The sequence below is a fragment of the Manacus candei genome, unplaced genomic scaffold (genome assembly GCF_025592945.1).
Source record: "Manacus candei isolate 608988 ecotype Guabito, Panama unplaced genomic scaffold, ASM2559294v1 h1tg000003l, whole genome shotgun sequence".
In the NCBI taxonomy this organism is placed as follows: domain Eukaryota; kingdom Metazoa; phylum Chordata; class Aves; order Passeriformes; family Pipridae; genus Manacus; species Manacus candei.
In genome coordinates, this window is record NW_026138051.1 from 18,689,699 (window position 1) to 18,711,264 (window position 21,566).

The 21,566-nt window shown below is 52.2% G+C and overlaps 1 protein-coding gene, 1 long non-coding RNA gene and 1 other non-coding gene across 3 annotated transcripts; 2 read left to right on the plus strand and 1 right to left on the minus strand.

Annotated features, from left to right (window-relative positions):
* Positions 1–703: 703 nt before the first annotated feature.
* Positions 704–18,573, minus strand: LOC127472807 (ras-related GTP-binding protein A). Its single transcript, XM_051791544.1, has 10 exons — positions 18,330–18,573; positions 17,610–17,643; positions 15,674–15,773; positions 14,519–14,585; positions 13,556–13,778; positions 11,424–11,519; positions 6,286–6,408; positions 3,852–3,943; positions 2,947–3,062; positions 704–1,191 (listed from the first exon to the last, which is right to left on the minus strand). The coding sequence occupies exons 2-10, from the start codon at positions 17,634–17,636 to the stop codon at positions 1,094–1,096; spliced, it is 942 nt and encodes a 313-aa protein (XP_051647504.1). The 5' UTR covers positions 17,637–17,643; positions 18,330–18,573; the 3' UTR covers positions 704–1,093.
* Positions 1,386–2,317, plus strand: LOC127473013 (uncharacterized). Its single transcript, XR_007905237.1, has 3 exons — positions 1,386–1,510; positions 1,771–1,848; positions 2,212–2,317. It is a non-coding gene; the product is annotated as an uncharacterized LOC127473013 (long non-coding RNA).
* A 274-nt stretch (positions 18,574–18,847) lies between the features above and the next one.
* Positions 18,848–18,919, plus strand: TRNAE-UUC (transfer RNA glutamic acid (anticodon UUC)). Its single transcript has one exon. It is a non-coding gene; the product is annotated as a tRNA-Glu (tRNA).
* The last annotated feature ends 2,647 nt before the right edge of the window (positions 18,920–21,566 follow it).

The following is a 21,566-nucleotide window of genomic DNA, read 5'->3' on the forward strand; positions in this document are numbered from 1 at the left end:
CTGCTGGGCAGCACCGAGGGCAGGGTTGGGGGGTGGGAATCCATGACATTCCCTGCAGGAATCCATGACATTCCCTGCTGGCCCGGTCCCAGCTGGAGGGGGAACTGGAGTTTGCTCCACCCAGACCTGCTGTTCCCACTCCAGGTATTCCAGAGTCAAGCACAACCCCTCCATCTCCAGCCCATTCACAGTTCTCCAGAAGCTCCTGGACTGTTCACAGCTCCTCTCCCACGGGGATGATTCCCATTGAAAGCTCCCCAGCCTGAGCAGCTGCAGGGTGGGCGGTGTGAGACACGGGTGTTAATTCCATGAGGATGGAGAGTGGATGGCAGGGTTTGTGTGGAGCCCCCTCCATTCTCCAGCCCAAGGTGCCCTTTGGCTCCTCATCCTCACCCAACAGACTTGCCCTGTCGGATGTCTCCCCTCCCAGTGGGTGTGTGGGCAGGGATATGGGGGCAAAGCCAGGCTTGGAGTCACCACACCCTTTTTATACAGTAATCTGATGCAGCAAGAGAAAAAAAAGGGAGGGAGATGCTGCCAAGCATCAGCTCCCACCCACCACGCCAGCAATTCCCAATGAAACTCCAGAATGGCTTCCAGACAAATCCCCCAAAAACATGAAAGGTGAAATGCAGCTCCCACACATCTGCTTCCCAAAGCTGCCTCAGGTTTTGGAAGAAAGCAAACCCACTTTCCAAAGCTGTAGGATCTGAAATCCCTGGTAGCAAAAATTTAATTTTATGATCGAAGACAAGGAGAAATTCAGAAACTTATTCAAGCAACCAACCAAGAAACCACTAAATATCCCATATTCTTGGGACTTAAAATGTCCTCCTGGCAGCAAAACATCCACCTGAGAGCACCAGCCCACGGGCATATCACCTGTCCTGCCTCCTTCCCAAGCCCAGGGGGTGCCAGGGAAGTCTCTGAAGGTCCGCAGTGTATCCAGACATCCTCTGAGCCTCTAGTGTCCGACGTGAAAAGGAGAGAAAACAAAGCAGCACACTCATAAAGCCCAACAAAGACATCGACAGTGTTAGATTCTCCTAAAAAGTAGTCCCAAATCCATGCCTCCTGCCCCCACAGCCTGGGATCAGCGCATGAGCAGGCTGTGCTTTGGGCCATCCACCCTCTCCAGCTTCTCAAAGTGTTTCCTGGCGTTGCGGATGTTGATCAGCGTGGCCGCGGAAGCTGCGACGGAAAAGGGACAGGGCAGATAAAAAGGAGTTAAAAGGGGGCAGTGGCCACGTCCTGAGGGCAACAGCCCTGTCTGCAAGGTCCTGTTTCATTCTGCTGCTCCCAGGATGGGCAAAATTCAGTGTGGGAGGCTCCGGGGGAAATTTGATGTGGGAGGGTTTTGGCAGAATTTGATGTGGAATGGTCTGGGCACAATTTAATGTGGGAGGGCCTGGGCAAAATTTCATGTCAGATGATCTGGGCAGAATTTAATGTGGGATTGTCTGGGCAGAATTTAATGTGGGATGGTCTGGGCAAAATTTAATGGGGGAAGGTCTGGGCAGAATTTAATGTGGGAGGGTCTGGGCAAAATTCATTGTGGGATGGTCTGGGTGCAATTTAATGTGGGAGGGCCTGGGCAAAATTTCATGTCAGATGGTCTGGGCAGAATTTAATGTGGGATGGTCTGGGTGAAGTTTAATGTGGGATGATCCAGGTACAATTTAATGTGGGACGGTCTGGGCACAGTTTGATGTGGGAGAGTCTGGGCAAAATTCAGTGTGGGATGGTCTGGGTAAAATATAATGTAGGAAGGTCTGGACACAATTTGATGTGGGAAGGTCTGGGCAGAATTCAGTGTGGGAGGGTCTGGGCACAATTTAATGTGGGAAGGTCTGGGCATAATTTAATGTGAGGGGGTCTGGGCACAATTTCATGTCAGATGGTCTGGGCAGAATTTAATGTGGGATGGTCTGGGCAAAATTCAGTGTGGGAGGATCTGGGCACAATTTAAGGGGGGAGAATCTGGGCAAAATTCAGTTGGGATGGTCTAGGCAGAATTTGATGTGGGATGGTTTGGGCAAAATTTAATGTGGGAGGGCCTGGGCAAAATTTCATGTCAGATGGTCTGGGCAGAATTTAATAGGGGAGGGTCTGGGCAAAATTCAGTGTGGGATGGTCTGGGCACAATTTAATGTGGGAGGGCCTGGGCACAGTTTGATGTGGGAGGGTCTGGGCAAAATTTAATGTGGGAAGGTCTGGGCACAATTTCATGTGAGGGAGTCTGGGCTGTTTGCTGATCCAAGAACACCACGAGGAAGAGCCCAGTGAACTCCAGCCACAGGGAGAGCTGCACAAGTCCCCAGAGCTGCCCATCTGCTGTTCCCCAGCACAGCCCTGTCCCAGCTGTGCCTCAGTCACACAGTTTTCCCTGTTTCAGTAACAAATGCAAGGGCAAGCACAGTGTGAGGCACGAGGTGTCCTGGACAGTGTCTCTGGAGCACCTCAGATCCCACCAGGAGCTCCAAGTGGAGCTGTGTAAACAGTTAACTGGTCCCAGGGGGCCTGGGCTGGCACTGCTGCAGCTTCTCCTTTAGGATAAATAGATGCTGCTATAATTAGAGTCCTGTCCACCAAGAGCAACACTCCAACATGATCCATCCCTGCTTCCTCTCCAAAACTCACCGGGGCTGCCAGCCCAGAACAGCCCAAAATAGGTTATTAGACATGACCTGCTAAACCAGGTCACATCTGTTCTGGTGGTTCCTCTCACAGCCACAGATCCTCCCCGTGACAGCAAGAGCTCAGCTGTCCCAGCACATCCCACCTCTGCAGAGTCACTGCTCACCCACCCTCCCCACCCCACTCAATTCCTCTCCCTCTCTTCAGTTTTGTAATTAAATCTCATTTTCACAGTTGAAACTGTACTCATTTTGGCCTGTTGGGGTTTTTTTTTCTGTCCTAAACAGGCTTATCTTGGCTTCGACTTACGTATGGAAGGGTCTGACATAACCACCATCACGTATGTGTTGGATGTAAAGATGTCAATGAAAGCAGCAAAGTTAGAGTTCCTGACCTCCATGCTCTGGAAAGAGGCTGCCAGCTTACTGAAAAAGTAGAAATAAAGGAAAAAAAAAGTAAAATAATTATTATTGTACCACTGCTCAAGCAGCTTTTGTGCCCACGTGGCCAAAATCCCTTATTTGAGCTGTTGGGAACAAAGCAGAGTTTGAATTCCCACTTGGCAGGGAAAATCAGGTGTGACCACAGCAGGGTTGGTTTTTAAGGACAAAACTCTTTGGCTCTGGGCTAAATGAGAACAGTACAAAGTGACTTGTGCATTGAACAGTGAAGGAAACTCCAGACACACAACCCCCTGACTGAGCCTGGACACTCTGGAGGACCCAGCAGAGATAAGGATAAAACTGGAACATCTGGAGACATCTGAAACACCTGTAAACCATGGAGCCACTTCTCCATCCACCCAGGCTCCACACACTTCCAGGTATAACCAGACTGCAGAGCCTGGAGGCTGTTCAGAACCAAGCTGCCCCAAAGCTTTCCACTTTTCCATTCAAAATATATGGATAAATAGTGCCTGGAAGCCTCTTCCTCCCCAGCCAGCCCAGGACTGGAGCAGAGCTTTCCACCTGACATTCCAAGCACTGTCACTGATTTATTCTGGAACTTTCCTCCTTTGCCCAGGAGAAAACAGCTGTTTCAGAACAAACAAACCTCTTCAACCATCAGCAAAGGAGAAAGTTATAAAAGCAACAACTTAAGTGAGCTGTGCTTAAGCCCAGTACAATCCCACAGAACTGGGATTCACTGGAGAGCCCCACAAAGCCAAAATCCCTGCTGAGGTTTCTCCCCACCTCCTGATCACATCAGCTCACCTGCAGCTCAGCTTGAATTGTTTGATGATGTTGCTGATTTTCTCAAACCTGTGGACGTCCCTCTGCTCTTTGCACTGATAGTGAGAAATGACCTGGAGAGGGAGCAGAGTCAGTCAGTGAGTCCAGCACAGGTTCCTCACTGTCAACAGCAATTCTGGGAATGGGTGGTGACCAGGATTCCCTTGGTCTTTGGCTGATAGAATCTTGGGAACCATTTGCAAGAACTCTTGTGGTGCTTTCAGGGAGGAACAGGAGTCAGTAACACAATCACCAGGGAGCCTTTCACACACACAAAGCCTGGAAATATGCAGTTGTCCACCTGAGGTCTGGATGCTGCAACTTAGCAGCAATTTAAATCTTGATTCAAAGTAAAAGAATGTGCAAGGAGAGGAAAAAAATGCAACCTCAGGAACGGGAAAGGACACCTGCCAAGTGCTGGGATGGCTCTTCCCTTCTCAGTCTAAGGTGCTGTGGATTCTCAAGGAACCTGAGCACAGGCAGGATGCACAAACAGAGCTCCTGGAGCCAGACCAAGCTGTTCCTCCTGGAGAAAAGCAGCCAAAGGCAGCTGGATTCCTCAGGAGTTCTCTATCCATCAGTCCAGTCAGACCAGCACTGAGCTGCCTCATCCAGAGCACTTCCCTCCTCTTCCTCCCACGCAAATCCAGCAGCAGTTGCAGGATTGGATTCAAACATTCAGGGATCTAAAGCCTTTTAGGAATCCTTGCAGTGGGATCTCTCTGCCAGCCTTTCTCCCCAACCCCTTCCCTCCTCAGCCACATGAAGAACAGGCCAAGAACTGCATTTACTGCACGAGGGAAGGGCACAAAGAGCTGCACCATCTCCATTCCCACTGCAAAGCAAAGAGGAATATTTAAAAAACCTGAAGCCACAAGATTCTTCAGAATCACAAAATCAACTGTTACTGGCAGTGCCCTTGCACAAGGATGTGAAACTCTGGAGTCACATTTGTGACTTCTGAGAATTAATGGTTTTTTTAAGTTTGGTTTTATTTTCCTCTTTTTTTTCCCTTAAGCACCTTAAAACAATCACTCTTTAAACCTGCCCAATTATTCACACAAGGACAGGTTTAGCCAGATTCAAGGGTTGCATTCCCAGTGTGAAGTTCCTTCCTAAACATCCCAGATGAGGGTTTTTTTTTTTAAACTATGATTTGAACACAATTTCAGAATCAGGTTTCCAGAGTAAGATTCCACAGTAAGATTTTCAGAGTTAAGATTTCACTTCAGGAGAAAAAAGCTCTGGGGGCTTTTTAATGTATTCCATAAATACATGGAATATATTATTATATATGAATATATATTATTATTCATATATTTCATAAATACATGAAAAAAGGGAGATGAGTCTTATAAAATTCAGCATCACCCTGAAAATAAGAAGTTTTGTAGCAAAGATTATTCATTTTCAGTTAAAAATGTCCTTCACTGTTACACACCCCCAAGGTGGAACTATTTATTATCTAGAAGAGGTCAAAAAGCAGGTGTTTGCTTCTGATAGTTTAAAAAGGGGGAAGAGTCATGGCTCCTTTCCCACATTCCTTCCATCATTTCCAAATCCCCATCAAGGAAAGAACTCAAAAAACTTCAAACTCTTTCCTTCAGCTCAGCAAGAGTTTTGGGGTAAAGACTGAGGAGCCAAATCCATAATCCAAGAGTGTGGATGGACAAGCAGCAGTGGTGGTTTTAAGCAGCACCTTTCACCTGGCAGAGACAGGGATTGGGAGCACAATAACCTGGAAAACCATTGCAACCCAATGGTTCATGATCCTTTATCCATATTCTGGGTTTGCAGAGCATCAAACCCCAAAAGAAATCAAGTCCAGTTTAAATGTCACAGCAGAAGGAAATGAAAAGGTTTCTTTTTCAAGCTAAATGAGGTTCCTGCCCTGTGCAGAAAGGAATTCTCAAAGAAGTCTCACACTTTCACAGCCTGGAAGAGGGAAACACCAATAAACCCTCAGCTCAGCTGCTGGAAGGGGGAATTTTGGGAAGGTCCCATGAGCCACAGAATCATATCAGCTACTTTCAGTATCCCAAGGGCTGGATCAAAGCATCCTGTGTGTGGGGCTGGCACCTCCCAACAGCACTTCCATGGAATCCTAAATGGTTTGGGTGGGAAGGGACCTTAAAGGCCATTTCATTCCACCCCCTGCCATGGGCAGGGACACCTTCCACTAGCCCAGGTTGCTCCAACCTGGCCTTGGACACTTCCAGGGATGGGGCAGCCACAGCTTCTCTGGGCAACCTGTGCCAGGGCCTCCCCACCCTCACAGCCCAGAATTCCTTCCCAATATCCCATCTAACCCTGCCCCTGGCAGTGGGAAGCCATTCCCCCTTGTTCTGTCCCTCCAGACCCTTGTCCCAAGTCCCTTTCCAGCTCTCCTGGAGCCCCTTTAGGCCCTGGAACTCACCAGGAAGGTGGCTCTCTCAAACAGCAGCACTTCATCTGCCTCGATGATCTGAGCAAAGTTCCTCAGGTTCATCTCCAGCTGCTGCACGTTGGGGATCAGCTGGTACACGATGCTGGACCAGGCCTGGCAACACAGACACAACATGAGGGGTCACCAGCACTTCTTTGGTTCCCAGTGTGCTCAGATTCCCTAAGAGTCCAGATGGTGTACAGTGTACATCCCAGATGTGGTTAAAGTTTGCACGACTCGGGCCAGAAATGTATTCCTGCTACTTAGCAACGCTGCAATGGAGGGAGGGAGAGGACAAGGTGGGAGCATTGGTCAGTAAACTCAGGATTTATGAGGACACTGTCACCGCCCCATTACGAGCCCACGTCTCATCTGTGGAAACCAAACTGGCTGAACACGTCCGAAGCCTGGAAGAGAAAATTGAAGAGGGACACCAGAAGCTAAGAGAAGAAATTAAGGAAGGGATTTTCCATATCTCGCCAGGACAAACAAGAGTCTCTGCTATTAGGAGCCAGCGTCCCCCAGCTAAGGAGAGAAGGTACACTCCATGTGGTGATCTATGGTTTTACCTCCGTGAGCACGGAGAAGATATGAGGAAGTGGGATGGGAAACCCACCTCTTCCTTAGCAGCCCAGGTACGTGAACTGAAAAGAGGAACAAGTACCACAAGGAACTCTTCAAGGGTAAACGTTGCTCCAGTCTCTCGTGGGCAAGACTCCAGACGGTGCAGGAATGATGATACGTCTGATCCTCTTGAAGGGACCTCCAGGTCATATCACAAGAAGAGCACAATGAGTACCATGACCAGGACTAGGGGTGCCCTGCCTCTAGCCAGGTAGAGGAGAGGGACAATCGAGTCTATTGGACTGTGTGGATTCGGTGGCCTGGCACATCAGAGCCACAAAGATATAAGGCTTTAGTGGACACTGGCGCACAATGTACATTAATGCCATCAAGATACGTAGGGGCAGAATCCATCTCCATCTCTGGGGTGACAGGGGGATCCCAACAGCTGACTGTACTGGAAGCTGAAGTGAGCCTGACTGGGAAGGAATGGCACAGACACCCCATCGTGACTGGTCCAGAGGCCCCATGTATCCTTGGCATAGATTACCTGAGGAGTGGGTATTTCAAAGACCCAAAAGGACTTCGTTGGGCTTTTGGCATAGCTGCTGTGGAGACGGAGGAAATTAGACAGTTGAACACCTTGCCTGGTCTCTCAGAGGACCCCTCTGCTGTGGGACTGCTGAAGGTTGAAGAACAATTGGTACCGATAGCCACAGCAACAGTGCACCGTCGGCAATACCGCACCGACCGAGACTCTGTGACCCCTATACATAAGATGATTCGTGACCTGGAGACCCAGGGGGTGGTCAGCAAGACTCGCTCACCCTTTAATAGCCCTATATGGCCAGTGCGTAAGTCCAGCGGAGAGTGGAGGCTGACGGTGGATTACCGTGGACTCAATGAAGTCACACCACCCCTGAGTGCTGCTGTGCCGGACATGCTGGAGCTCCAGTATGAGCTGGAGTCCAAGGAAGCCAAGTGGTATGCCACCATTGACATAGCCAATGCCTTTTTCTCCATTCCTTTGGCAGCGGAGTGCAGGCCACAATTTGCTTTCACTTGGAGAGGTGTGCAGTACACCTGGAATCGACTGCCTCAGGGGTGGAAACACAGTCCCAGCATTTGCCACGGACTGATCCAGACTGCACTGGAAAAGGGTGAGGCTCCAGAGCACCTACAGTACATTGATGACATCATTGTATGGGGGAACACAGCGGGCGAAGTCTTCGAGAAAGGAGAGAAGATAATCCAGATTCTCCTAAGAGCTGGTTTTGCCATTAAACGGAGTAAGGTCAAGGGACCTGCTCAGGAAATTCAGTTCCTAGGAGTGAAGTGGCAAGATGGACACCGCCTAATTCCAATGGAGGTGATTAACAAAATAGCAGCCATGTCCCCACCAACCAGCAAGAAGGAAACACAGGCCTTCCTAGGCGCTGTGGGCTTTTGGAGGATGCATATCCCCGAGTATAGTCAGATTGTAAGCCCTCTCCACCTTGTGACACGGAAGAAAAGTGATTTCCAGTGGGGCCCCGAACAACAACAAGCCTTTGAACAAATTAAACAGGAGATTGCCCATGCGGTAGCCCTTGGGCCAGTAAGGACAGGACAGGACGTGAAGAACGTGCTCTACACCGCAGCCGGGGAGAATGGCCCTTCTTGGAGCCTCTGGCAGAAAGTGCCTGGGGAGACCCGAGGACGACCGCTGGGATTCTGGAGTCGGGGATACAAAGGATCTGAAGCCAGCTATACACCAACTGAGAAAGAGATCCTGGCTGCCTATGAAGGAGTTCGAGCTGCCTCAGAAGTAATCGGCACCGAAGCGCAGCTCCTCCTGGCACCCCGACTACCAGTGCTGGGCTGGATGTTCAAGGGAAGAGTTCCTTCCACACATCATGCCACCGATGCCACATGGAGTAAGTGGATCGCTCTGATCACGCAGCGAACCCGGATAGGGAATCCTAATCGCCCTGGGATTCTGGAAATTATCACCAATTGGCCCGAAGGTGAGAGTTTTGGACTATCCTCTGAAGAAGAGGAGGAGAAGGTGACACGGGCTGAGGAGGCCCCACCATATGACAAGCTACCAGTGTGAAGGTCCGTCACATAGACACTCATGTAGGCAAGAAACGGGCTAATGAGGAGCATTGTAACAACGAGCAGGCGGACCGAGCTGCCAGGATTAAAGTCTCTCAGGTAGATCTGGATTGGCAGCACAAAGGAGAATTATTTCTGGCTCGATGGGCCCATGACGCCTCCGGTCACCAGGGGAGAGATGCAACATACAGATGGGCTCGTGACCGAGGGGTGGACTTAACCAAGGACATTGTCTCGCAGGTCATCCATGACTGTGAGACATGTGCTGCCATCAAGCAGGCCAAGCGGGTGAAGCCTCTATGGTATGGTGGACGGTGGTCGAAGTACAGGTATGGGGAAGCCTGGCAAGTTGACTACATCACGCTCCCCAAAACCCGCCAGGGTAAGCACTACGTACTGACCATGGTAGAAGGAAGCACTGGATGGTTGGAGACATACCCCGTGCCTCATGCCACTGCCCGGAATACCATCCTGGGCCTTGAAAAACAAGTCCTGTGGCGACACGGCACCCCGGAGAGAATTGAGTCTGATAATGGGACCCATTTCAAGAATGGCCTCGTAGACACCTGGGCCAAAGAGCACGGCATTGAGTGGGTGTATCATATCCCCTACCATGCACCAGCTGCTGGAAAAGTTGAGCGGTGCAATGGACTGCTGAAAACCACCCTGAAGGCACTGTGTGGGGAGACTCTCAAACACTGGGAGCTGCATTTAGCAAAGGCCACCTGGTTGGTCAACACCCGAGGTTCCATCAGTCGAGCTGGCCCTGCCCAATCAGAGCTTTTGCATACTGTAGATGGAGATAAAGTCCCCATGGTACATATGAGAGGAATGTTAGGGAAGACTGTTTGGATTAGTCCCACCTCAAGCAAAGGCAAACCCATCCGAGGGATTGTTTTTGCTCAGGGACCTGGTTCCACCTGGTGGGTAATGCAAAAAGATGGGGAGACACGTTGTGTACCACAAGGGGACCTAATTTTGAGTGAGAATGGTCTGTAATGTTTCATTGTATATATATATATATAGATGTATATAGTTTTAAAGGGATATAGTTTTTAAAGGGGGTTAATTTGGGCATGACATGGATGGCATAGAATAAGGGGTGGATAATGTCCTAGTTAGGACAGCTGAGATCAGTTCATCATGGTGGGTGTAACCCAAAACTGTATTCTATAGCCTTCCATGTCATTTCCCAGAAACTAGACTATTGTTGTCAACAGACTATTCGCACCCTCTGCCCATAGAGCCTGACTCCTCAGGCTATAAACTAGGTGTTAAGAGGCCTGTGAGATAGGAGGATGCTTTTGTCCTCACACCCTTTGTGAAACTCCCCGCCCTGAGGGGAGCACTGAACATTCCTGCCTGAACTGGAGGATATATAATCTTGGAGTCTTGGAACATTTTCAACCACTGGTGGGATCCAGAGGAAGACTGCAGATCACCACTCTCAACCAAACTGAGACCACCACTTTTCAGCCAGACTGCAACCACCACTCTCAACCAGACTGCAATCACCACTTTTGACCAGACTGCACCAGCACTCTCACCAACAGGTTTTTCCCCTCTCCCTTTACTTTGGACTCGGGGCCCAAAGAACACCACTCTGTTCATGCCCCAGGGTGCTGGGTTATACATTTGGGGTTTGTGGGTTAAAACCAATTGTTTGTCTGTATAATCTTACTGTATTATTTTATTAAATTGTTATTCTGACTTATAATCCCTCTTTTGAGTTGAGTTCATTTCCCCTGCTGGTTTACCTTTAAACCAGCACATTCAGAGAGGGATTATTTGCAGTTCTGGGTATTGACAGCCTGGGCAACACTGAGAAGCTTCTCTCACCTCAGGTACCTACAGTGGACACCACCAGAGGAAGCCCAGACCTGAGGAGACTCTTCACCAGGTCAAGTTCTTCTCCACATCACTCAGAGAAACCATAATGCCACTAAACAGGCTTGAACCATCCTCATTTGAAGTTGGCAATGCTTCTGTCTCTTCCTCCCAGATAAATCTGCTCAGGTTTCCAGAGATATTTCAATCTGGAGGAAGGTCAGATCGCAGATGGACACTTGGCAGCCCATCCCTGATCCAGAGAGCTCCACCCTATCCCAAGGAGCCAGGAACAAGCCCAGGAGGGGCTGGGGATGCTGTGATCAACATCTGTGCTCTTCCAGACTGGGATCCTCCCAGCTCAGCTCCCCCTCTCTGCCCCTCTGCTGACCCAGGTGTGTGGCACTGCCTGACCAGACCCTTCCCCAGGAGCCAGCTGGATATTTGGGATGCCTGTTTGCCAAGTGCCTGACTTCTTTTAATTAATTAATTAAGCCCAGGATGCCCTGACACCATTTACACCCTCCAGAAGGAGCTGCTGCAGAACTGACCAGAGCCAGTCTCTGCCACAACACCTCTCCCTCTTTTCATGCTCCTGTCTCCAAGTGGGAAGGCAGATATGGAGAGGGAGCTGTACAAACCTTGTAAAGGGTTTCATCCCAGATGGAAGTTCTAAAACAGACACATTCCAAGGGCCGAGAGAGGCGTTTCAAGTCCTCTTCACGCTCCTTAAAAATCTGGGAGATGAAAAGACAGAGCAGCAGTTGAGTGAAAGCAGTTCTGCCTGTGCTGTGGTTGCTGTATGGAATTACAGGATGAGTTTCAAACGGATCTCTAGAGAAGGGACAAGAGCAGAGCAGTTGTCCAGGACAGGCTGGGAGAAACCAGCTCCCAGTTCTCCCAGTGAGCAGCAGGGCCACACAGACCATGGATGTCTTGCTAGAGAATCCCAGACTGGTTTGGGTTGGAAGGGACCTTAAAGACCATCTCATTCCAACCCCTGCCATGGGCAGGGACACCTCCCACTAGCCCAGGTTGCTCCAAGTCCTGTCCAACCTGGCCTTGGGCACTTCCAGGGATGGGGAATCCAAAACTTCCCTGGGACCCAAAGCTGAAATAACTGCAGGTGTTGGGAAGTGGGAGTGAAGGCAGACAGGTTAGAGTGTCCCTGAGGACCTAAACTGTGACAAATCCCTGGCAAAAAGCTCCATCACTGAGAGCAGGATGGGAGGGAAGCAGCTGAGGGCCCTCAGAATGAGCTCACACAGACTTCTCTGCCCACACCACACTCTGCCCTCAGAAGTTATGGGCACCAAAAAAGGGCAGCAGAGGAACAGCAAAGCCCAGCCAGGCTCCTCTGGAACAGCTGGAACAGCAGCAGGACAGTCAGCAAGGGGAACACACAACCACCACCCTCACTTGAGTCTGTTCATGGGAACATGACAGAGCATGAACCCATGAAATGCTGGGCCAACACCATGTGGGTCCTGGACAGCACAGGTTTCACTAAGACCTACAAAAACAGTGATTTAGCCCAGTATTTGCATGGGCTACTGAGCAGCAGATACCCTAAAACAGTTCTTGATGGGTGGTAAGGCCCCTCTTCTGCCCACCCCTCCCTTCAGGGCCTCTCCTGAGTCTGTACCACTGGTTAAACCAGTATTTGTGCACTAGTCCCTCCTCAAATCTGGACAGGACTGCAGCAAAGAAGATTTTAGATTCATCCTTCCACCTGGAGGGAAATGAGGAAAAGCACCTTGAGCCCTCTGAAAGAGCTCTGAGCTGTTTCTGCCCTGAGCTGGAGGGTAGAACTAGAACTGGAAGAGGAAGATCTCTGCTTTCAGATAGGACAAGGGATCCAAAGCCCACCTGCCAAGTGGAAAGGTGTGTCTGTGCAGGGAGGTCAGCTCTGGTTTCAGCCACAGGACCTGCACGTTCCCTCTGCAGATGCCCAGGCAAAACTCAGTGGGAACTGGTAAAAAGTTTAATAAAACCTCTTATTTCTGACAAAACCCAGCACACTGAAGTGGTCTCCAAACTCCCTGCAATGCAGGGAGTGGCCAAGCAGCTGGGGATGTGCTCAGACCCACACAGCTCAACTCCCTTGGGCTATCAGGAGCTGTCCAAACACAAAAAGGAAGGTTTGTAGGAATTCAACATCTTCCCACCTCCCTGTGACCTTTCAAAAGCTCCAAACAGAACAGAAGTCACCCAACACCTCTGAAAGGTTGATCCTCAGCCTTTGTTCAGGTGCTTGGGTGCTTCAGAGGATCTCTGGGCAGGCAGAGCAGGATCAACCAACCGAAACCACCTCCTGGTTAAGTGGGAAAGTTCCAGCTCTTATTTTTTGGTGATGCTTTAGAACAGAGCCTGTGCTGGACTGAAAGCAGCAGCTGAGCTGAAAACAACTCTCACTGTCACCACCACCATCCAAATGGCGGGCAGGGAGTTTAAGGAGCTGGATTTCCTTCAGTTCCACCTCCCTTCTGGAGCCAAGGTGTGCTGGAAGCTCTGGAACCAGCACTATAAAGGGAAAGGCTTTGAGCGGTTGTCACTAAAAATCACCGCTTCTGTTCTCCAGGACATTACAAGATGACACACTTCAAAAAAGGCAGAGAAAGCTTAGAGAGCTCTGCCAAGCCTGAACATCTGAGAAACCCTTCGAGGAACAGCCCTGGCAGGGCTGTGTTTGATGTGTGACACCGCCCTGCACCCGCACAGGCAGGAGATGCTCCGTGGGGAAGCATTCCCATGGCAACTCCCGGCTTCTCACCAAATCCCGCTGGTCCTCCTGCACCAAGTCCATCTTGTGCACCAGGCAGAAGATCTTGGCATCAGGGGAGTTCTGCAGAATGGCCTCCAGGCAGGACTGGTAGTAGTGCATGTCCTTCTCCAGCTCCCGGCTCTCCACGTCGAACACGTAGATGAGAACCTCCACGTTGCGGAAGATGTTGTCCCTCTGGCTGGTGAAGTAGTTCTCCATGAAGGTGTCCTGCCTGAGCAGCAGAGCAGGAAAGCAAGGAGACTCCTGTTAGAGCAACCAGGACTTGCTTGGAAAGGTGAAGAAGGTGCTAAGTGTAAAATATCAGGGCTTTAATTTGGAGCTGCAGATCCCACCGCAGGAGGGACAGAGCTCTATTCCCCACGACAAGGCTCCCTGAGCATTCCCAAGCAAGGCTGGAAGCTCCTGAAGAGCATCAGCCCACCAGTTCCACCTTAAGCTGAAGCTTCCCTTGTGCTCTGTGTCCTGCTTCTGGATCCACACTGGCTTCTAAAGAGCTGCTTATAAAACACCCACAGCAGCAGAAGCAGCTGAAATATGACCAAAGTATCAGTTTAGCCTGTTATCCCAGGATTTCAGTCTCCCCTGGCTTTGGCTGAATGTGGTTTAGCTGATGCATGAGGCCATGGAGCTGAGGAAGCTGAGCAAAGCTCAGCTGAGGCTCTGTCAGAGGGACAGCATTCCTCAAAAAGCTGCTTCCAGGAGCCACAGGATCACTGGCGACCTTCAGCATCACCTCTCTGCACACATCCCACTTGGAACAAGCTGGTGGTGGGCAATTCCAAGAGCAGCAGCACCTCCCAGCACCTCAGGAGAAAGCCCAGATGGAGGATTCTCTTGGCACACAAGCACCACACTCCCCCCTTGGAGCAGAATCTGCTCTGTTCCATCCTCACCTGATTCCCCACATCCACCCCCAAAGAACTCAAAAGGAAAGGAATAAACAGTACCTACCCTCCACAGTCCCACAGGTTTAACACCAGGTTTCCCAGGAATCTGACATGGGAATGCTCCACATCAACTGCAGAGAGACAACAGGAGTTTACTGACTGTACCACACACCTGGATCAGAGCTGCCTCCCCCAAAAATGAGCAGAGAATCATGGAATGGTTGGGGTTGGAAGGGACATTAAAGCCCATCTCATCCCACCCCCTGCCATGGGCAGGGACACCAGGTTGCTCCAAGCTCAGTCCAGCCTGGCCTTGGACATTTCTGAGGATGGGCCATTTCTCCCAACACAGCCCCCAGTTGGTAAAATCCCACCTAAACACCACTGCTGGACATTTCCCACAGGAATTCCAGCCTCCCTGCCCAGGACACTGCTCTCCTGAGAAGTGCAGCAGGTGCCCCCCCTTCAACCACACACTCCCTGATCTCTGGGATATTTTAGGAATGATTTTAGTTGCATCAAACCCTGCAAGGCCTGAATCCAGCCTTGACAAAATAAACCAATAACACAGAGAATGGAAACTTCAGGAACAGGTCAAATTGACACCAATCCCTGACATTAAGCCCTCACATTAAATCCTTCCCCATGAGGAGTGTTAGATACGGACAATTCACCCTCCTCTTTCAGAGGAATCACTTCTTGTTTTTTCCCATCAATGGCTGCTTTGGAAGGGGAAAAAGAAAAGGTACAAGGCACTAATCAAGCCCAGTGTTTAATCCTGCCAAAACCACGGGCAGATTGCAGGATCCCTGTGCTGGAGATCAGCTGCATACAACAGGAATGCTCCACCAACACAGAGCACGAGGAGGCTCTGACACTCCTCCACTAACAGGTGTAGCTGCAGCACAAGCTGCTTCCTTATCCCAAAATAAAAAAAAAGTTCAGGATGAAGGTCAAACAATAAAGCAGCAAAACAGGACCCAGTCAATAAAGCAGCAAAACTGAAGCCAGTGCTGCCTCCCCCTTCCCTCTCCAGCTTCCTGCCTGTCCCCAGCTGGCCTCCAAGGGAGCTCCCTGTGAGGTGTGGCAGCTGGGAGGACCAGCAGGGACACACTTAATCCAGAGGAGAGGCAGGAATTGCTGCAGGGAATGGTCCCACCCCGTTAATGAGGGGAGTTTGAGCCCTGAGAGCTGGGAGTGCAGACAAGAGCAGCCTTACTGGTGGCCCCCAGGCGCCGCGTGTCCCGGGCGATGTAGTTGGCAAAGATGATAGATCTCATGCTGGTCTTCCCAGACCCACTTTTACCCATCAGCAGCACCTGGGAAGGAAAAACAAACCGGGAAGAATTAGGTATGAAACAGCACTAAGGCCTTCACAGCCCCCTCTAGTTGCCATCTCACTGCCAAGGCCACAGAAACACAGCACTGACATGTTTCAGCTGGGACTGCACAGGAGAGAGAGGCAAAGAGGAGCACCAGGCCTGGGAAGCAGGACATGGACATCCTTAACTCCTTGCTATCCATGGGCACTGGACTGTGGTCAGGCTGAACACCTTCTCCCAACACAGCACTTGGGAAGAGCAGGAGCTGCCTCCCCCTTTCCCGGCCCCTCACCACAGGAAGAGCCCTGATGGCTTTCATGGCAGCAAAGGACTTTGCCAGGACAGAGGAACAGCTTTGTCTCAAGCTGTTAAGACCAGACTGGAAACAATCCCTCCCCCCCCTTTCCTAATCACAGGATGGTTTGGGTTGGAAGAGACATTAAAGATCATCTGATCCTGTTGTTCTCCTTCTCATAATGTGACTTGTTTTCTCTTCCCCAACAGAAGTGACAATTCAAGTTTCAGGGGTTAGAAGACCAGAAAAAAGAAGTTAAAAGCAGGTGGGACAGCCCAGGTCAAGTGCACCAGTGTATGGGGGACACTTGACTCCAGAGTCTTGTCTGCAGGACATCAGGCCAAAGGAAAGGTACCAATAAGTAGGGGATGCTGGGGCTTGGGGAGTGGGGATGAGGGGAGACAGTCCCACAGGAGACAGTCCCACAAGGCAAGACTTGACATTGTGATCTAAAAATAAAAATAAAAAAGAAACCCAAGCCAACCGTGGCAGCCAACACAAAACCCAGCTGTTAAACAAGTTCCAGTCACAGAACCCAGTCCAGCCTTTGGCAACAGCTCTGGAAGTCTCCTGTCAAGGAGAGGTTTAAGGAGAGCAGAGGCAATTTAAGGAGTGCAGGACACTGGCCAGGAGGGCACTTGCTCCACTCCCACTCTCTCTCTGTGACAGTACAACAGGAGCTGCCACAATTTCATGGGAAAACCTCAGCAGAATCCCAGCTCTCTGCTCACTCCAGTCATTCCTGCAGCTCCTCAGAGGCTGAGAGAGCCCTGGCCAGAGGAACCTGAGCACAGGCCTCCAGGATTTGGGAACGAGGCCTGTCCCTGAGGGAGGGAGGCTGGTCAGGCCAGCCCAGAAGGCTGTGCTGTCCCCTGAGCTCATCCCAGGGAACACAGCACAGCACAGCTCTTATTTCACAGCACCAGCACAAACGCCACAGCCAGGTACTCCATCCAGATCACAGGGAAACCCAAATCCCAAGTTTTGGGCTGCAGAGGCCTTGCAAAGGGATCAACCAGCAGGCAGGAAACCCAATCCTAGCACACCATGGAAAACCAGCCACATATTCCCTACACAGCCCCTTTAACAGCTTTGGATGTGCTTCTGCTGGAATACACCCACCCCTTCAATTCCCAGAGGAGCTTCTCCTTCCCCAAGGGTTAAATTCCATCCTCCCAGGAGCCCTGAGTGAATTATGGGCTCCCCACTGAGCTCCTGGACACCTTGGAAGGCTCTCCCCTTGGAAGGGCCAAGGAAGTGGTTTGGAGCAGATCCTCTTCCCCCACACTGAGCACGGGGGTTTGCAGAGGGTTTTGCAACACATCCCAGAAACAGTTGCCCACGGTTCTGGTGGATGGCCCTGCAATCAGCCAGGAATAAACCCAATTTTAATGTCTGGCTCTTGATGCAGCCGCTGATTCCAAGAGCCTTCCAAGGCACCTGAGCCCCAGAGGGACCCACACAACAAACAACGACATTCCCAAATGGGGACGGGGAAGGAAAACCCAACAGCACAGGATCCCCCTCCCAGTCCTTACCTTCTTCTTCATGGCTGTGCTGGGCATCACACACCTGCCGAGAGAAGCCCACCTTGGATCGCTGCTTTCCTTGGATCACCGCTCGCCCATCCCGATCCCACGGCCCGCAGCGCGGGGGAAGCGCTGGCACAGCCCCCCCTCCCCTGCCATGGGGAACTCCCATGCTGGGAAACCTCCGGCACTCCCGGGATCCCACGGCCCGGGCCCCCCCGCAGCCTCTTCCCCGGGATGAGCCGGGATGTCCCTGCCCTAGGGATGTTCCGCAGCCCCTTCCCCGGGGATGCCCCTTCCCTCGGGACGTTCCAAAGCCCCTTCCCCCGGGATGGCCCCAGAGCCCCTTTCCCAGGATGTTCCACAGCCCCTTCCCCTGGGATGGCCCCAGAGCCCTTTCCCAGGATGTTCCACAGCCCCTTCCCCCGGGATGGCCCCAGAGCCCCTTTCCCAGGATGTTCCACAGCCCATTCCCCTGGGATGGCCCCAGAGCCCTTTCCCAGGATGTTCCACAGCCCCTTCCCCCGGGATGGCCCCAGAGCCCTTTCCCAGGATGTTCCACAGCCCCTTCCCCTGGGATGGCCCCAGAGCCCCTTCCCCCGGGATGCCCCTTTCCCGGTTCCCCCTTCCCCCCAGCCCCATCCCCAGCCCGCCCCGAGGCCCTCTCTCCCATCCCCGCGGGGCCCCTCAGCGGCCTGGCCGCCGGGGCCGGGCCGTGCCCGCCGGTACCTGCGGCGGCGCTGGGCGGCTCGGGGGGGCTGTGCCGGGGCGGCCCCCGGTGCCTGCGGCGGGTCGGGGCCGGCCGGGGGCGGTGCCGGTGTGGCCGCCGGTGAGTCGGGCGGCGGTGGCGCGGGCCGGGAGTGTGTCCCAGTTTATCCGGGCGGTGTGTCCCGGAGTGTCCCGCCGTGTCCCGGTTCCCCCCCCCCGCCGCTCACGGGACCCAGCGCTCTGGGGCGGCCGCCGCCGGTCACGTGAGCGCGCGCGCGCGCGCGCCCCGCCCGCCGCGCGCGCGCCCCCACCGTGCCGTCACGAAGCCCCGGGCGCCATGTTAAGTGAGGGCAGCCCTTCGCTGGCAAAGGGCGGGGAGATGTGGCGAGGGTGTCCTGGTGATTCCCGGCCATTCCCGGTGGTCCCGAGGGCACGCGCGGGGCAGCGGAGCGAGGCCCACTGGAGCAGCACCGCTCGGCGCGGCAGCGGGGAGAGGCAGCGGCACTTTGAGCCGCGCGGGAGGAACGGTTCTCAGCGCCTCCCATATGGTCTAGCGGTTAGGATTCCTGGTTTTCACCCAGGCGGCCCGGGTTCGACTCCCGGTATGGGAAGCTTTCTCTTTTCCTGCCGGGAAGGAGGAACTGTCGCCCGTGTCTCGCCGCTTTCCCCAGATTTCTCTCGCAAAACTCCTTCGGGCTTCATTTTCGCACCTCTGCGGCAAAACTTCTCGACGCCCAAAGCCGTAGGAAGCGCTTTGCTGCTGCAAACGCTGCCGCCCCCCTGTTTAAAACCTTCGAGTGCATTGGACCGCACAGCCCCTCGCTAATTAACATACCGTTAATTGCCCTTTTAGCTAAGGCAAGCAAGAAAATTCCTGCTTGTGTTCCGCAGAGTGTTTTAACCCAAGGCAAACACCATTGTACTGCAATTCCAGCAGCAGAAACCTGCTGGAGATATACATCTATAGAAATATATATGTGTATATATATATATATATATATAAATGTAATGTACAGAAATATATTACATCTATTATACATAGAAATTTATTTTATTATATTATAGTAATATATATAATATATATATTACACATACATAGAAATATATTTTATATGTATATATATAAATTGGGGGGTCTCATTGCTGAAGGAAAATCTTGGAGCAAAGCCAGGTGTGTCCAATGCCTTTGTCACGAGGTGTCCATGCTCTGGCAGAAGGAACATGGGTGGCAGCAGATCCCACCAGGCTCCTCCACCAAAGCCCACCTGGGTTCCCACAGAGAGGGCAGGGCAGCCCCCCATCCATGGGGAGAAGTTGGGGTCTTCCCGGGAGCTCCCTCAAAGCTGGGGGACTCGGAGGGGACATCCCCACCGGCTGCTGTGGCCTCCGGGGTGCCGGAGGTCAGTGGGGCTTCGGGACACACCGAGGTGGTGCTGCCACAGAGTCAGAGCCTTGTCACCTTGGGTGTCCCCTCTCAGGCCTTGTCACACTGTGTGCCCCTCTCACAGCCTTGGCACCCCATGTGTCCCCACTCACAGCCTTGGCACCCCATGTGTCCCCACTCAGAGCCTTGTCACCTTGTGTGTCCCCTCTCAGAGCCTTGGCACCTTGTGTGTCCCCTCTCACAGCCTTGGCACCTTGTGTATCCCCTCTCAGAGCCTTGGCACCTCCCTTATTCTCCCCTTAGTGCCTTGCCACCCCATGTGTCCCCTCTCACAGCCTTGGCACCCCATGTACCCCCACTCACAGCCTTGTCACCCCATGTACCCCCACTCAGAGCCTTGGCACCTTGTGTGTCCCCTCTCAGAGCCTTGTCACCTCCCTTATTCTCCCCTTCATGCCTTGTCCCCTCATGTGTCCCCTCTCACTGCCTTGACACCTCCTGTGTCCCCTTTAGAGCCCGGTCACCTCATGTACCCCCCTTTCAGAGCTCTGGCACCTCATTTATCCCCCCCAAGAACCTTCTCACCTCATTTATCCCCCCTCAGAGCCTTAGCACCCTCTGCACCCCCTTTCAGCACCCTGGCACCTCATGGATCCCCCCTTCCAGAGCACCTGGCACATTTTGGCTCTGAGGCAATCCCTGCCTGGCAAGATTTTGGGACATGGCCCCTCAGAGCTGCCTCTCCTGCCCAGGAAGGCCCTGCCCAGCTCTGCTCTCTGCCAGGGGGCCCCCAGGCAGGTTTTAGGGGGTCTGTAGACAGGACAACGTGTTCCTTGGGGGGCTGTGGGTTCCAGGGAAGCTGGGCTTGTCCTGGGTGGATGGTGGGGCTTGGCAGGAGACCCCTCAGCTTCTCTCAGCCTCTTCCAGCCAGGAATCCCCATGGAAACAGAGTCTCTGTGTCCCCTCCTGGGGAAAACTCCTGCTGGTGTTTTTTGAGGTTACTTAAATGATTTCCAAGACCCACCCAGGGCTATAAATACCTGATGGAGTTCCAACTTCAATAAGAAGCTCTAAACAGCCCTAAAACCAGAGGCCAGATGTCTAAATTATAAAGAACTAAAGACTTCAGGCACCACCAAGGACATTTTGTTCCTTTGAGCCCCAGAATGAAGATATTTCTGCTAAAATCTCAACCTGCATCTTAAGAGAAAGGAATTATTTCGTTCCACCAGGACACAGAGAGCATCAGGAATATTCAGTGCAGGGTCTCCCAGGAGGCCTCTCCTCTTCCTCCTGCTCCCACAGATCTGGGACACTCTGGCTATTGCCTGCTCTGATGCCTCCTTGTGACATCCACAGCCTTGGGAATTCATGGAGTTGTTCTGGGAGCAGATCCATGAGTGAAGGAAACCTTTCCAGAGGGCTGGAGAGAGGAATGTGCAGCTCCAAAATGCATAAGGGTGAAGAGATGAACGACAGAGCTGACAGGAATCCTTAGGGATAGAGCAGCCAGTTCCAGCTGGATGGGCTCTGAGGGAATTCCCAGATTCCCAATTGGGAAGGGAAGCTCATTGCTTCCAAATCAGTGAACGAGGCACAGAACATTCCCTTTGGAGCCAAGGAGGGTTTGTACATCCATGCAAGGGAATTTCAGCCAGGGAAGTTTCTTGGATGCTGGATAAAAAAATATCCACACAGCAGAGGAAAATGTGTCCCAAGGGGGGCAACGGCAGCTGAAAAGGAGTTTTAGGACACACAACCCCCACATTCCATGTGCTTCCCACAGAACTGCTGGGGTTGGGAGGGACTTGGAGGTGTCCAGTCCAACCCCTGCTCACAAGAGCAGGTGTCCAGGGCTGTGTCCAGAGAATCTC